Source organism: Diadema setosum, chromosome 3, assembly GCF_964275005.1.
Source record: "Diadema setosum chromosome 3, eeDiaSeto1, whole genome shotgun sequence".
Classification (NCBI taxonomy): Eukaryota; Metazoa; Echinodermata; class Echinoidea; order Diadematoida; family Diadematidae; genus Diadema; species Diadema setosum.
The window spans coordinates 5,637,116-5,653,299 of NC_092687.1; the positions used below are offsets into that span (position 1 = coordinate 5,637,116).

At 42.2% G+C, this 16,184-nt stretch overlaps 2 protein-coding genes and 1 pseudogene across 2 annotated transcripts in view; 2 read left to right on the forward strand and 1 right to left on the reverse strand.

The window, feature by feature from the left end:
* Positions 1-16,184, reverse strand: part of LOC140226686 (uncharacterized) — a 294,115-nt gene that overhangs the window by 81,922 nt on the left and 196,009 nt on the right. The gene's annotated exons all lie outside the window — the stretch shown is intronic.
* LOC140246988 (uncharacterized) lies at positions 1,925-3,118 on the forward strand. The gene has a single exon (XM_072326294.1). It carries the CDS (start codon positions 1,925-1,927, stop codon positions 3,116-3,118), a length of 1,194 nt encoding a protein of 397 aa, XP_072182395.1.
* LOC140246989 (uncharacterized) lies at positions 5,100-6,087 on the forward strand (annotated as a pseudogene).

A 16,184-nucleotide genomic window follows, 5' to 3' on the forward strand; every position in this document is an offset into this window, starting at 1 on the left:
TAACGTTAAATTGACAGATCTAACGACCAACGTCAGCTATTTTTAACATGTTGTTAACAAAGCTAGACTTAGAATCTAGACTCTAAATAACGTTAAGTCTAACGTTAAAAAAAAATTAGGAGGTTGATATGACAAGACTTCACAAGAATCTCTCTAACAAGTAGGCCTAACGGTTAGGCCTAACGTTAGATCTAGAAATGAACTAGAACTAGGGTCTACTGACGTTTCTTTCTAACACGGTCACGGGTAACTACACGCAGCCGCTGTCGCGAAGGGGAGGTTTGCACAGCGGTCTGGTCAGGCTAGGTCACGGGTAGATTTCTACTTCGAGAAGTTCTAGTATCAATAGATACACTTTAGACCCACAGGTTAATAACTGGTTAGAATTAGATCTAGCCTACCTATACTATTCTAACAACGTTAATAATCTAACGTTGTTATGCCTAACGTTAACACGTAACTTTAGTCCTAACGTTAGATCTAACGTTAGATGTTCCAAGACTAACATGTCTGACCTCCTTGTCTAGACTTAGATAACGTCACTCACTACTAACTGTACTGATGTAGCCAGATCTAACGTGAGAGTCGTTAGATCTGGTTAGGGCCTAGGTGGTCTATTGTACTTGTAGTTGTAGTAGCCTACAGCTAGTATCTTTTCTACAGGTGTAGACTCTAACACGTACCAGGTAACGTTAGAACCTGTTTAACAAGGTTAGATCTAAACGTGTTAGGGCCTAGTGTTTTGCAACCCTAGCTAGATGATTATGAAAGACACGATTTAGGATAGATTCTAACGTTATAGGTCTAGGCCCTATAGCTAGCCAAGGAAGTAACGTTGGCTCTACGTCCATGTGTACCGTTTAAGTCGTTAGACATCTACATGTAAACGTTAAAGTTAACGTTGGTTATTAGGCCTATTAACGTAGGCCTTTGATGTCAAGATCTTGGCGTTAAGAACAGCACCATAACACTAATACGAACAGTATTAACACTGACACTACTACAGTTAGACCGTAACATTAAACCTCCTAACATTGAGTTAGATCTAACGTTAGGAGGTCTAAGTTAACGTTAGAAACAGGTTCTTAACGTTAACATTAGGCCTAGTTAGTTAGATCTAACGTTAATGTTTTAATCTGATCATGTTTATGAAGTGGTTGTAAACATGCATGTGTTTAGACCTCTAGATTAAAAGGGATCGTACAGTTCTGGTCGAGACCTAATTTCAGGTTTCTAACATTTTTGGTGAGATAATGAGAAACCTCTTATGAAATATGAAAGAGCATATAATTCTATGAGGAATTCAACGTTTATTTGATGAAAATTGGTTTTGAAATGTCTGAGATCCAAAAAAGAGCGATTCTAATGGAGTGTGGGACCCAGACTTTGTTACGATTGCTTTGTTTTACCTAACGTTTGGATGTTTCAGTCATTCCAAACCCGATTTTCATCAAATAAACTTTGAATTCCTCTTGAAATGGTATACTCTGTACTATTTCATAAGTGTTTTCTTGGTATCTCGCAAAAAGTTAAAAGCCCAATTCTCATCTCCACCAATACTGTAGTAGTGTATCATTCGTTTAAATGTGTTTGTTTGTGTGTGTGTGTGTGTGTGCGTCACGTGAGTATATGCGTGTGTGAATACAACATAAATTTCATTGTTTCATTCTTTATTTTATTTCGTGAGTTTACGCAAGAACTCACAGTGAGAGAGCCCGCTCAACGCGCGCGCAGTCATATCGCTTCTTCGCATGTTTTGCACGAGGGGCTAAGTTCCCTCATCGCAGTCTAAATCAAGTTTTATTCGTCCTTTTAACTGTGCATCGTCGCATTATCTTATCATATTGTGGATTGTTATTATTTATAGCTCAGTTAGAGCTGACTTTGCTTCAGAAGTGGATTTTTATTCACGAGATATCGCGGGATGGAAATTCCGCTTTCCGCTCCCCCACAGCATACAGCTAAGCCTGTCGTGGGTGGCACCACTAGTACGAGCGCCCTGCATACAGCTAAGTCTGTCGTGGCGATGGTGACTACAGCCGTGCATCATGAACCCAAGTGTTCGCCGGCTATTAAGGCTCCAACAAAGAAAGAAGGGAACGGGAAAACCCTTAAAAAACCCACCAAACCAGGCGTAAGTAAGAAGGCAGCTCCCCCTAAAGAGAAGACGGACGCGGAGGTGCTTTCCCGCCTTTCTAAACTCGAATCCATGTTTGAAAAGGTCATGGAAATACTGCCGTCTCAGCCTACTCGTATCCAACAACAGCAACTACGTGCCGGCCATGTTGGCACGGCTTGTACCGCAGAAAACCACGGTGGTGTGCCGTTTGGGGGCATGGATGTGTGTGCTACAGACGATAGTACGCAAGCACGCGGTACGCTGCACGACGACCACGGCGGCAGCAGCTACAGTGGGGATGAATGCGATTTCCCTGCGGCGGCAGCGAGTTACGCACCCGCAGAGCTCACGGGGCGGCCAGTACAAGTGCCATCTTTTGCTGCAAAATTTGCGGTCTCCGCCTGTGTGGGCGACCCTATCAATGACGAATTGGCAAATTCTACAAATTATCTCATCTCCCATTGTCTGGAGGAAAAATCTATGGAAGAGTCAGCGGCAAACTACCCAGCACCGAGCAATTGCCCCAACTTACTAGTCCCTAAAGTCAATCCAGTGATTTGGGATAATGTGACACAGACTACGCGCAGCAGAGACGTTAAGCTGCAGAGAGTACAGAGAGTACATCTGTGCAAGCCTACTACGCCCGTGACCGCGTTTCTATTCGGTGATGACTTGGGACAACGTGTAAAAGATCTCAAGGAGGAGAATAGGGCTGCCTTTAGTTTGGTTAAAGGCCAGGCTAAGAGATCTACTCATCAGCCGTACCACCCATACAAGCGCACGGCCAGCGGTGGATTCATCCGGAAGCAATATCGGAACGCAGGCTGGCTCGCAGCTGGCGATACATCCAGGCCTTTTTTAGGCCAGCAGCAGCGGGGATACAGACATTCAGCCCCGCACACGCAGACTCGCCCACCTCCAGCTCATGCGCACAACCGGGGGCAGAGCTACTCGACAGCAACCCTAGCCAAGCCAAACACTGTGTCACGGAGAAAGTAACTGCACTACCCAAGGAGGTAAGTTGCAGGCCTAGCTCTTGTTGTGGAAATACACAATCTACTCACACTGTACAGTCAGTTTTTGACAGTGAACATGTAGATGTTCCATTAGACCTGCCCGTTGGGGGTCGATTGAGGCATTTTAGCAAACAGTGGAATCACATTACCACTGATCCTTTCATACTTGATGCAATTAGCGGTTACAAGCTTGAATTTCAAGAGGCGTATAGCCCACCTCATAGAGGTAAACCGCCTTACCACTACAGAGTGGGTAATGCTGAGGAGAGCAAGATTGACATTGAAATTCGAAAACTGGTCGAGAAAGGCGTAATCGAAGAATGCCAGCATGTGGCTGGAGAATTTGTGTCCAATATCTTTACACGCCCAAAGAAAAATGGGGACATACGCCTAATTTTAGATTTATCGGACCTCAATGACAGTCTGAATGTACAGCATTTCAAAATGGATAACATCCATACGGCTACAACCCTAATTTCCCCTGGTTGTTACCTTGCCTCAATCGACCTTCGAGATGCCTACTACTCTGTCCCTGTTCACCCCTCATATCGCAAGTATTTGAGATTTGTCTGGCACGAGAAATGTTGGCAATTTAAGGTACTCCCCAATGGCCTTAGTACAGCGCCTAGGCTCTTCACAAAGCTTATGAAGCCGGTGTTCACAAAGCTGCGACAGGCAGGCCACCTGGTTGTGGGGTATTTAGATGACACTCTCATAATCGGTGAAACTGAATCACAAGCACTAGAAGCGGTGCTAGCAACCACAAAACTGCTCTCCGACCTTGGTTTTGTCATTCATTCAGAGAAATCTATCCTAGAGCCTCAGCAACGGCTCCAATTCTTGGGGTTTATCTTGGATTCGGAAAGCATGACTATAACGCTCCCGCATGAGAAATGTCAAAATATCAGGGCAGTATGTGTGGAATTGCTAGGGAAACAAAACCCTACTATCAGGCAGGTGGCGCAGGTCATTGGGAAACTGATTGCTACTTTCCCTGCTATTCAATATGGCCCCCTCTTCTATCGTAACCTAGAAAGAGACAAAATTCTTGCACTAAAATCTAGCAAAGGGCATTTTGATAGACCTATGAATTTGTCTGAAGCTTCTAAACAAGAGTTAATGTGGTGGTTCAATAACATTCACTGCCAGTCGGCACCAATTAGTCGAGATCGGCCAGCTTTAGAGCTACGTACTGACGCCAGTGGGCAAGGATGGGGTGCCACTGATTTAAGCAGTGAAACTGGCGGTAGATGGGATGATCAGGAGATAGTGCATGCTCAAAACAATGAAATCAACTATCTTGAAATCTTAGCTGCAGGGCTTGGTTTGAAGTCATTTTGCGGCCACCTGCATGATACACATGTGCTCATTAGAACTGACAACACAACAGCTGTAGCCTACCTGAACAATATGGGAGGCATTAAATCTCGAGCCTGCGACAGGGCAGCACGAGACATTTGGGTTTGGTGTAAGGAAAGGAATATCTGGATCACAGCAGCCTATTTACCAGGTCGTGACAATACAGAAGCAGACAGGAGATCTCGTCATTTTAATGACAGAACAGAATGGATGCTGAATAAGAAAGTTTTTACTGATATCACTAAGAAATGTGGTACTCCCCAAATTGATCTTTTCGCGTCCAGACTCAATAAGCAGCTGTCTGCGTACGTTACGTGGCTGCCTGACCCAGATGCGGTTTCTGTGGATGCATTCACTCTGAATTGGGGTGATCTGTATTTCTACGCATTCCCTCCTTTCTGCCTCATCCCCAAATGTCTCCACAAAATAGAAAACGACAAGGCACATGGTCTCTTGATTGTCCCAAACTGGCCTACGCAAGCGTGGTTTCCTCGCATGAGGAGAATGCTTAAAGATGAACCACTCTTAATTCCTAGACACAGGAATTTGATTACGCAACCAGTATCTGGGGAACCGCACCCTTTACACGCTTGCCTTGATCTGTTATGTTGCAGGTTTTGAAGCTGCCGTTCGAGAACTCTGGCATGAGCAGCAGAACGGTGGACATCTTGGCAGCATCTTGGAGGGCATCAACCCAAAGACAGTATTGTACATATATAAGGAAATGGAGAAAGTTTTGTACACTTAAGAAGGAAAGTCACCTTCATGCCAAGATTAATTTTGTTTTGGAGTTTTTTACACACATGTTTTATGAAGAGAACTTGAGCTATCCAGCTATTAACTCAGCACGGAGTGCACTTGCTACCTTTCTAGTGTTAGAGGATGAACAATTTACTGTCAGCACTCATCCGCTTCTCTCTCGTTTTATGAGAGGTGTGTTCCAGCTCAGGCCCCCAAGGCCGCGGTATTCGGAAATTTGGGACGTGAATATTGTTTTTAGATATTTGAGAAGTCTAGCTCCCGCTAACTCGCTTAGCTTGAAGCAATTAACGATGAAGCTGTGCATGTTACTGGCCTTGATATCCACCCAGAGGGTACAGACTTTGCATTGCCTGAATCTAGACAGCATGATTCTCAAACAATCTATGGTGTCATTCAAAGTTAATGAACATCTTAAGCAGTCTAGACCTGGGAATTTTGGACTGGACGTACTTTTGAAAGCGTACCCCCCAGACAGACGTTTGTGTGTAGTTACATACATTAAGGCCTACCTTCGGAGAACTAAAGAGATCCGAGGAGAGGAAAGTCATCTCTTCATTAGTTTTCGCAAGCCTTTCAAGAGAGTAACGGCACAGACAATTTCTCGATGGATCAAAGAAATCATGACTGGCGCTGGCATTGACACCACAATGTTCAGTGCACATTCAACCCGAGCAGCATCTAGCTCAGCAGCAAACAGGGCAGCAGCAAGCACCTATTCCTCTGATCCTCGCAAAAGCAGGCTGGTCAAAAGAACGAACATTCCGTAAATTCTACGACAAACCTCTACTAGAAGAGGAACAGTGCCTGTCACAGCTCATTGTGACTGAATAATGGCCTCAGACCCAGGTAATTTGAGCTTACATTTTGCTTGGCATTGTGCATGCTTGAGTTTGTTCAGTTGGAACAAATGTGACTTCTGTGCTACAAAATCTCACTGTGAGTTCTTGCGTAAACTCACGAAATAAAATAGAAAGATTAAACGAGAACTTACCTGTTTGAAGTTTGATCTTTATTTTATGAGGGAGTTGGAGAAAGAATTCACAGTCCCTCCTCTCCCTTCCCATGGCATGAATACTATTACAAATGTATAGATCAACTTCAAGTAAGTTCTCAATCTTTCCACTCTGACAGAAGTCACATCTTGTTGCTACGAAGTATGACTGCGCGCGCGTTGAGCGGGCTCTCTCACTGTGAATTCTTTCTCCAACTCCCTCATAAAATAAAGATCAAACTTCAAACAGGTAAGTTCTCGTTTAATCTTTCTATTCTTTCTTACTAACGTTAGTAGTAACAGCCGAATGGTACGAATATAGATCTAGTAATCATAAATCCTTATTGCAATGCAATAGCATTAACTCACGAACCGTCTGTAAAATGCAAAATCACTAACTAACTTCTGCTTCTAATACATAGAAATACGAGACTGTGAAGACAGAGTCTGAAAAATACCAGTGGTGCTAGGTAGTGATTGTTTTAGCAAGAAAAGAGTGGTGCTAGTGTATTGTTCCCTTCAGCTACGTCGGTGATTCTAGAACGACCTTATATTGACCTACTTTACGTAGTAGATTCGAGATGGACGCAGGACTTCAAGCTTTTTTGCACACGACACACAGAATTTACGTCACAGATCTCACTCCGTCCTCAATCGAAAGCTCCTTTTTAACCTTTTTGAATCACCGACGCAGGTGAAGCGAACAATAGCGTTGATGACGTGATACGCACATTTGACAATAGCAGCGCGCTCACACCACTCGAAACTACGCGTGAGAAAGTTCACTTGAGGCGGGGTTTCACTGACTGCATGCATACATTATTGACGTCAGCCATACATTCCCCAATCATGATGAAGCAAAATGCGCCCCACGCCCATTTGCATCTGGGACAGCCCACTCGGCTGAGCTGCTCCGTTGCAGATTTTCGAAAGCGCTTTTTAGGGTCAACGGAGTGATGTACGCGGACAGTCCGCGTGGGTTGCTTTGTGCGTCCCAGATTTCACTGCGTCCTCAATCGAAAGCTCCCTATTGGTGCACGCATTACGCAATGGCATCCACACGCCATGACCGTGTGCATGTAACAGGAGCGGTGGCGAATCCACACTTTTACAAATTGCGTTTTCATTGTGGTTGATTTGTCTATATCATTGGCGACCCTTTTGAAGGCAGAAAATTGCTAGTGCTGGCAAGGGTCACGCTTCCTGTTTGTTTTGCTTTTACAATACATGCATATGTTGCTTTGTTCGGTGGTGCTAATTAGATTAAAAGAAACAAACAAACAAACACGACTCGTTAGTTTGGTGCGATCTTGACGTGTAGTATTTGAATATAATTAGTCACATGTGACCGCTCCTTTCCTCTCATCTACCTTCAATTGAGTCAGTCTGCAGTCACAATTTTTACTACATGTACAAGTAGACAAATTTGAGAATATCTAGTTTTCTTTTCACACGGTTTTGTCATGTCATGCTACATGATTTTTGTTTCACTTCCCATGATTTTTGTTTCGCTTCCGTTGTCGAACATTGCGGTAGAATAGTTTGGATAGAAAGCCAAACGAAGAGCACGCACTGCAGAGCGAGCGTATATTTAAACCACTATAGCAAGATCAATGGAGCATGTAATCGTACACGCGTGGACAAAGCATTCCCCAAACGGTGCAACTGGTGTCTCCGAAAGCCGAATTATGTAAATGTATGCGACGCACCGGCCAATCGCATGCGAGACCCTTCGCCGTAGCAACGCTGGGGATATTGGCGTGGCGTTCGAAAGAAGCTCGAAACTGACGAGTGCGATCCAACATAGGGTGCTTTAAATTCCATTTTCGATAGGGAAAACTTAGTCTTATGTTATGAAATTTAGTGTAGATGTAAAAAACATATCAAAGATTCGATTTCTGCAAAAAACCTAAATCGACAAAAATAAGGGTCAAAATCTTTGTACCCCGCCTAGGAGGGAATGTGCTCTTGTGACTTTTGCCTGAAACCGTTGTCGCGGGTCACAATTGAATTATTTTGTACTCTGATTGGTGATAGCCTGCATCTTTGAATTATTATTTCCAAACGGTAAATTGTATGACCGTGTGGGGTTTAATGTAATTTTGTAGGTACATTATCAAAATTATTTTTTTTTATGATTTCATAAAATGAAAATTGTATTACAGATTTTTAGATGTTTTCATACATTATGTTAACAATGTTTTCATTAATGAGTTGCTATTACCATTATACAGACTCACAAAACATGATATGGGATAACTTTTGCAACGAAAACAAAAAATGAGCAAAAATAAAATGGCAATTGTATGTTTGCACGTATTGACTAACGTCAGTACAAAGATGAGAATAATTTAATGAATCGTGCTTGAATGGGTACATATCAAAGGGAAATGGTTAATTTTTAAAAGTATATTACAGAGTATTTTTTGGGGGGGTGCAGTATCCTGCTGTTTGTGTATTGTACATAGTAATTAAGAGTTGTTGTTTCATCAGCCATCGTTTGACCCCTTTACATCTATTTTGACACTTTTTAATGTCTTTTTTATGTATCTTTGGTACAGTATAATTTTAGAGGAAAATGGTTATTTTCAACTCTCATTATTACTGCAAATGTAAAAGTGACCATTGTCGTGGATGTGAGATCAGTCGCATGATTATGACAATGAAGATCACTCTTAATATTTTTCATAATTAGTTATTCAATAAGTGTAGCAATATACCCCTGCGAAATAATTTTTGCGTAAGACCTCCTTTTTTTTTTGTTAAAAAGTGACATCATTTTGATTAGGAAGTCACTTTTCTGTTATGTGTGTGTATCAGTTATGTTAAACATTGTTAAGTAAAACACTAAATCAAGCCGAATAAACCAAACTTTTAATAACCCATGAGATAACGACATTTTGAAATAAAAAGGCATATGATACATACACTTTGCAAATATGAAATCGAACACATAAGCAATACTATCCGTTCGGCGAACTATCTTATATCGAGCGTATATAACAGATAATACTATGTTACATAACATTTAAAATGATCCCATCCTCTTTCTTAGCTTCCATTTCATCATATGATTATTTTCTTCATGTATTGGAGAGAAAGGTCATTTTGTCTTGTTTTGTTTTGTTTTTTTTCTGGGTAAGAGGGGCAATCATTTGATCTTATGTATTTTGGTTCGTTATTTCATTTTTTTTTTTGTGAGGGGGGAGGGTGAGCATGTCGATTTAATAATCTATTAATTTCTTTACGTTTAATATTAGACGAGGGAATATCTGAGGTTATGGCTGGCCTGGGTGCTACTTTCTCTCTGATAACATAATTGTCATTAGCAATACTGCAAAGGTTACGTTGTCATCATAGTCAACCTGTCAAGTCATGCCATCATGAATGGTTGTGGACAAAATTAATACCTAATCACTCTGCATAATTTAAGGGAAACAATGAAATCCATTGTCAGCCGGACTAAAATATTCCCATTCGGGTCCAATCGCGCCTTAAATGGGGGTCGCTTCTGATCCCGATCGTAAAAGATATCGTATCTTATCTCAGCAGCCCGTATTGGTTCGCGGTATTCGTATTGGAACATCAGTACGTTGCTGCACGTACCAGATCGGGGATCCTGATCGTAATGGTCATGTTAGATCGTTACCAATTGTGAACTCAATCAGGACAATCCTGTCGGATCGTATTTGAACGGCAGACCAAATCGTGACAGATCGTATTGCTTGAAATAGACCAATCGTGACCATATCGCATCCAAGCGTACCAACACGTATTGACTCGCATAACCTCGTATCCAAACGTGAAATTTCAGACGAGTTCAACAAATTTTCCACGATCAGTTACGAATGTCCAGTCGTGGCGTTCGCAATGGATCGCACGATAGTGGGAACCCCGCTTTAGCTACGCTGTTACTACGCTTTTCCAGACTCAATTACGCACGTCTTCCGCTCTCGCCGCCCTAAATCGAACGTAGGCGGCACGGTGGAAAAATGTCTGCCAGACGAAGATAAAAAATATCGAGACACAAGACTGATAATGAGGAGGAGAACGCTGTCGTTTTCGCGAAAATGAAGACGAAGGAGCTCATATTTAAGAAGAAGAAGGAGAAGAAGGAAAGATAAAGAAAAAGAAGAGAAGAAAGCAGCAAAGCAGCTACACACAAGGCGAAGGAAGAGGACACTTCTGGGCTTCTGATTGGGACCCCGTACAGGATGAAATAACTGGCTTTGGTGTTTTGGGGTATCTTTGGGGTATCTGGGGTGACACCAGGTCTCTTGCACGAGGATAACATGTGGGGGAGAAGGGGAAGAGTAGATGTGCTGAGTCAGCTCCGCGCCATTAGAGGGGAGCCCTCTGGCGTTCCACTGCCAGATAATGAGGTCCAGATCCATTATTGGTTCTGGTGTAGGAGTTCGTATATCTTTTCCTGGGAAACGACCGCATTGAAGTAAGTATTTGCAGATTGAACAACTAACATGATTCTCTTGTGGTCAGAATCAGCCGCTTGAAGATTGTTGATAACTGTAAGGAGTGGGAACACTTCAGTACTACATACTATGTAGGGTTACATGACTGGCTCTGGTGTTCCGGGTATCCCTGTTGAGTACTCTTTACATTGCAATAAAATTAGCCATTACACTTAAAGATGAATACTAGTAAACCATATGGGTTGAGCACCTTTGGGAAACTGTCTTTGGCCCCGTAGAACCTAAAAAAAAAACAAAACAAAACAAACAAACCAAAAAACAAACACCGGCTTTAGTGTGTATGGTATCAATCTTGTTTACAATTTCCATTGCAAAAGAAACTAGCCATGAATATCGTTAAAAATCATATTTATGTGGTTACTTCTTGTCTACTGTCTGGGGCCCCCGTATGCAGCATGTACTTGATAAAATGGCTGACTTTGGTGTTATGGGCATTTTTGTTGTGTACTTCTCCATTGAACAAGGAATTAGTAATGACTCTTTCCAGTTTGAAAAAACAACAACAAACAAACATATGGCATGAGGGTGCTTAATCGTGGGCTACTGTAAAAAGGGCCTCGTACAGGATGAACTACTAACTGGCCTTGATGTTTGGTGTATCCCAGCTGTACTAGTTCAATTGCCCCCAAAAAAGAATTAGTCATGACCCTTTTCAGCTGAACAAAATCATACGAGATGGCATTCTGGGCTACTGTGGGTTTCCGTTGAGACCATACTACTATAGTACAGGGCCTATTATACTTCCATCTCGAAAGAAATTAGCCATGGCTGTTTTCACTTAGATTGGATCGTATTAGGTCTACGTGCGGGGGGGGGGGGAGGGTAAATCTGGACCACAATACTGAGGCCCTATTATAAGATAAAAGAACTGGGTTTATTGTTCTCAGTACCTCCACTGTTGTGTACTAATTCTATTTCAAAAGAAATTAATCATGACTCTTTTCAGCTCTTTGAAAAAAAAATCGTATGAGATGGTAATCCTGGGCTACTGCATCATACATAGGGCCCCGCACAGGATGAGATTATTTGCTTTGGTGTTTGGGATATCTCTGTTCAGTAGGCAGTAATATTTCCATTGCAAAAATAATCTGTTAAGTCCATTTTGAACTGATTAACAGTTTATGGGTGGGGCAATTAAAATAACTGGTTTTTGGTGTTTTGGATATCTGTGATGGGTACTACCCGTGCAAAAGAAATTAGCCGTGACCCTTTTCAGCTGAATGAAATTAATGTGTGTGTGTGTGGGGGGGGAACTTTGGGGCTACTGTCTGGGCCCCGTACATGATAGAATAACTGGCTTTGGTGTTTCGGATATCTCTGATGGGTACTTCTTCCATTGCAAAAGAAATTAGCCGTGACCCTTGTCAGCTGAGCAAAATCAACGTGTTTGTGTGTGTGTGTGTTTGGGGGCACGTTGGGGCTACTGACTGGGGCCCCGCACAGGATAAAATAGCTGGCATTGGTGTTTTGGATATCTCTGATGGGTACTACTTCCATTGCAAAAGAAATTAGCCGTGACCCTTTTCAGCTGAATAAAATCAATATGTGTGTGTGTGTGTGTGTGGGGGGGGGGGCACTTTGGGGCTACTGTCTGAGGACCGTACTGGATAAAAGAGCTAACATTGGTGTTTTGGATATAATATCTCTGATGGGTACTGCTTCCATTGCAAAAGAAATTAGCCGTGACCCTTTTCAGCTGAATAACACCATATGGGTGGGGCCTTTGGGGCTACTCTCTGGGGCCCCGTACATGATATATACACCAAAACGAACAATATCCACCAACGTGAGCCCAAGGTCTTCGGCTGAATAAATGCATTTTTCGGGGCCCCTTTTTGTGGCCCCTAGGCTTACGGTGCAGGATGTGACTTGCCAGCAATTCATTTTATTGACCCTTGGCCATATCATAATATGATGAGACCATCAAATAGTATGACCCTTTTCAGCTGAATAAGTCTTCTGGCCCCCGGTCTAAAGAGGTTATACACTTGTATAATATGTAAAAGAGTAGGCGCTCACCATTCAGTGCGTACATAATATGAAAACGGGGCCAACTGAATAGTGGCGCGCGCGCACGAAAGAGGTCGACTACCAGAAGCCTGAACCTGGAAGTGCCTATAGTGATACACGTAAAGTACAGCTCCGAAGATGGAGTTGGATTGGAAAAATCATTATAATTTTAAGGAAAATCAATATTTGTCCATATGCATCCGGATTTTATAAGAGAGATACATTCTCAACACAGTATACGTGTTTTGATGAAAAAACAAAAAACAAACTTGCTCTAATGTGTCAAATATTATGTGCCTTAACATGAAGCCAAAATTGCCAAACAGACATTCATGCATTCATACCACATAAAAAGATTGAAGAAAGGTACAGTGTATACTCTTTGGTATGGGAGTCCTGATTTCACATATTATATGATTATGTCACTTAGAAACATCAGACACACAAACACACACATACAACACACACTCCTACACACACCCACACACCCACAACGGGTTTACGAACACTACCCCCTGGAAAACCACCATCCGGATAACTACCACACGGATAATAACCCCCCCCCCCCACGACAATTCCCCCGTATGGCAACTAATCCCCGGACAAATACCCTCCAAGGGCAATTACCCTCCAGGGTAATTACCCCCTAGGACAACAACCCCCCGGACAACTACCCTCCTAGGGCAATCACCCCCAAGGCAATCCCAGGTCACATATTATACACTATGCAATCAACTTTAAAGCCTCCAAGTTGATAGTGTACTGTATCCAACAGTATTTTTGCAATCCTTCCTGCTGTCTGCGTTTGAGTCATGCGCGTGGTCTGAACTCAAGACATGCATTGTGTGTGTGTGTGTGTGTGTGTGTGTGTGTGCGTGTTGAAATTAAAAAACAAAAAAGCGTTTGTGTGCGTGTGTCTTGTGTGTGTGTTGGAATTTGAAGACAAAAAATGTGATTTGGTGTGTACGTGTGTGTGCGTATATGTGTGGGTGTGTGAGTGTGTGTGTTTGTTGTGGGTCGTATCCGGACACTTACCCTCCGGATAACTACCACCAGGATAATTACTCCCCCCCCCCCCCTAGGTCTATTCCCCCTTAGGGCAACTACCCCCGGACAACTACCCTCCTAGGGCAATCACCCTTCAGGGCCATTACCCCCTAGGACAACTACCACCCGGTCATCTACCCTCCTAGGGCAACCACCCCCAAGGGCAATTACCCCTAGGACATCTACCCCCTGGGTAACTACCCCCTGGATGACTACCCCCGGGATAACTACCCCCACCCCCGGAGAACTACCCCCTGGGTAACTCCCCCCCGGATAACTCCCCCCAGGATAACTACCCCAAGGATAACTACCACCCGGATAATTACTTCCCGGATAACTACCCCCAGGATAACTACCACCCGGATTACTCCCCCCCCCCCCCCCCGCCGCCTCCTGATACTTACCTACTGGACAACCCTCCCTCCCCGCCCCCCGAAAGTTACCACCCGTTGTAATTTTTCCATAAGTTCATAACACCATATCAGAAGATGCACCTTTCTCTTACATAGTCATCATTTACTCTTTTGGCTTGTCCTTTTCTACCGTTATAACACATTAGACGATAAACATAAGAAAAGGAGAGTTGATTTCACTGCAATTCATATTCCCTTAACATTAGCGAGGGACCCTTCGATAAAAAGCCATAATTTCTGATAGGATCCGGGCACGGTTTTATGAAAGTTATCAGTCCTGACAAGCCAGTTCCACAATTCCACACATTTACCAATCGTTGTAGGTCGATCAAAGCAGGTCCATGGTAACAAGTTAGTGACTCAAGCTTGTCAATCAAGCAGAACCCATGGTTTTATTGAAATTATTAGAGACTGACAAGATGTCATAACTGGCAACTTTTATCAAACGGTGCCGTAATATGTCATAAGAGTAAAATTACAGCTTGTTTTACATACAAGTAGAATTGTGCTAGTTTTCAAATTAAATATTCTCGACACTTTAAGGGGAAATCCAGTTCAAATATGAGTTAGTCTGATTAGAAATAGTAAAAAATTACGAGTTTAACGGTATCTTCTTTTTACAAAACACCCCTAATTGTTAACGAAGTCTTTTGTCCTGCACCCTCTTTTTGAATAGATCAATAGAGAGTTGTAGTTGACTGAATCCTTTTTACATTATAGGGCTGCTCTGTTTTATCCCTGCCATTTCAAGAGTATTTTTTTTTTCCACAAAAACTTGAATCCTTCTTGGAATAACATGCTCTTTAATATTTCGTAAGGGGTTTCCAAACATCTCACCCAAAAGATGTTTAAAACCTGAAGTTAGGTCTCGACCAAAACCAGACGATATGAAAAAAATGTTGTTTTTTTTCTTTTCAATTCAAATAGCAAACGTTGTTCGAAAATGACAATGAGAGACGTAATTTTCTGGGGGAGAGTTATTGTAAGTAAAGAGGGGTGATTGTTTGGAGCCTAATTTTAATAAGGAGTAATTGTCAAGGGAGGTAATGCTCTACGGTGATCATACCAGGGAGGTGACAATCTCTTCCCACATCCTTGATATACTAGTTGTTAATGCCCAATGATGCAGTAGGGCAATTCTGAAATGAGCGTTAACGGTATATCAGTGAAATAGTTACAAAATTGTTGAAACAATGCAAAGAAAGCAAATTAAGACAGAGACGAAGTACACAAGTAGAGATGCACTCCCGTTACAACGAACACGGTTACAACGAAATTTCGTTATAAGGAAGCAAAACTTCTGGTCCCAAAATTATCGCCTTTAAAGTCGATGGTACAAAATTCGCTTATAACGAAGACGGTTATAACAAAATTTTCGTTATAACGATGTCTTTTCTGAGCGCCACTGACAAAGAAAAACCAAAGAAATGTGCTCCGTTATAACGAAATGCGGATCGCATTCGAAAATGCGTAGCGGAACAAGCATTTTTAAAGCGTCTCTGCATGAGCGAACGCATCATTGAATGTTCACTCCGTGTATCACGAACAGGGAACTTGCGTTATTGTAATACAATAATCTGAATTCATATAAGGTTTCTTTCATTGTTCCGAAGTCCTTTAATACAAAACACACAGATTCTGATACAACTAAATGTCCGTTAGTTCGGGAATGAAATAGGGTTTGTTATTAAGCAAATTTTGGCTATATTCCAAAGGTTCGTTTATCCAATAATAAAATATGGTCCTCATTCTTATGCTTATACGGTTCGTTAGTCCGAAAAAGATAGGAATTCAAAACGTTCGTTAATCGGAACATTACAAAATAGTATCGTTAGTCCATGGTGGAAAAAGGAGAGTACACTAACAAAACTTAAGAATTGCAATCCTTGTAATCGTCTTAAGATAAATAAATCTTCAAAATAACTAACCTTTCTCATTTTTTTTTTTCCATTAAGAAAATTTCTTCGGAATAACGAA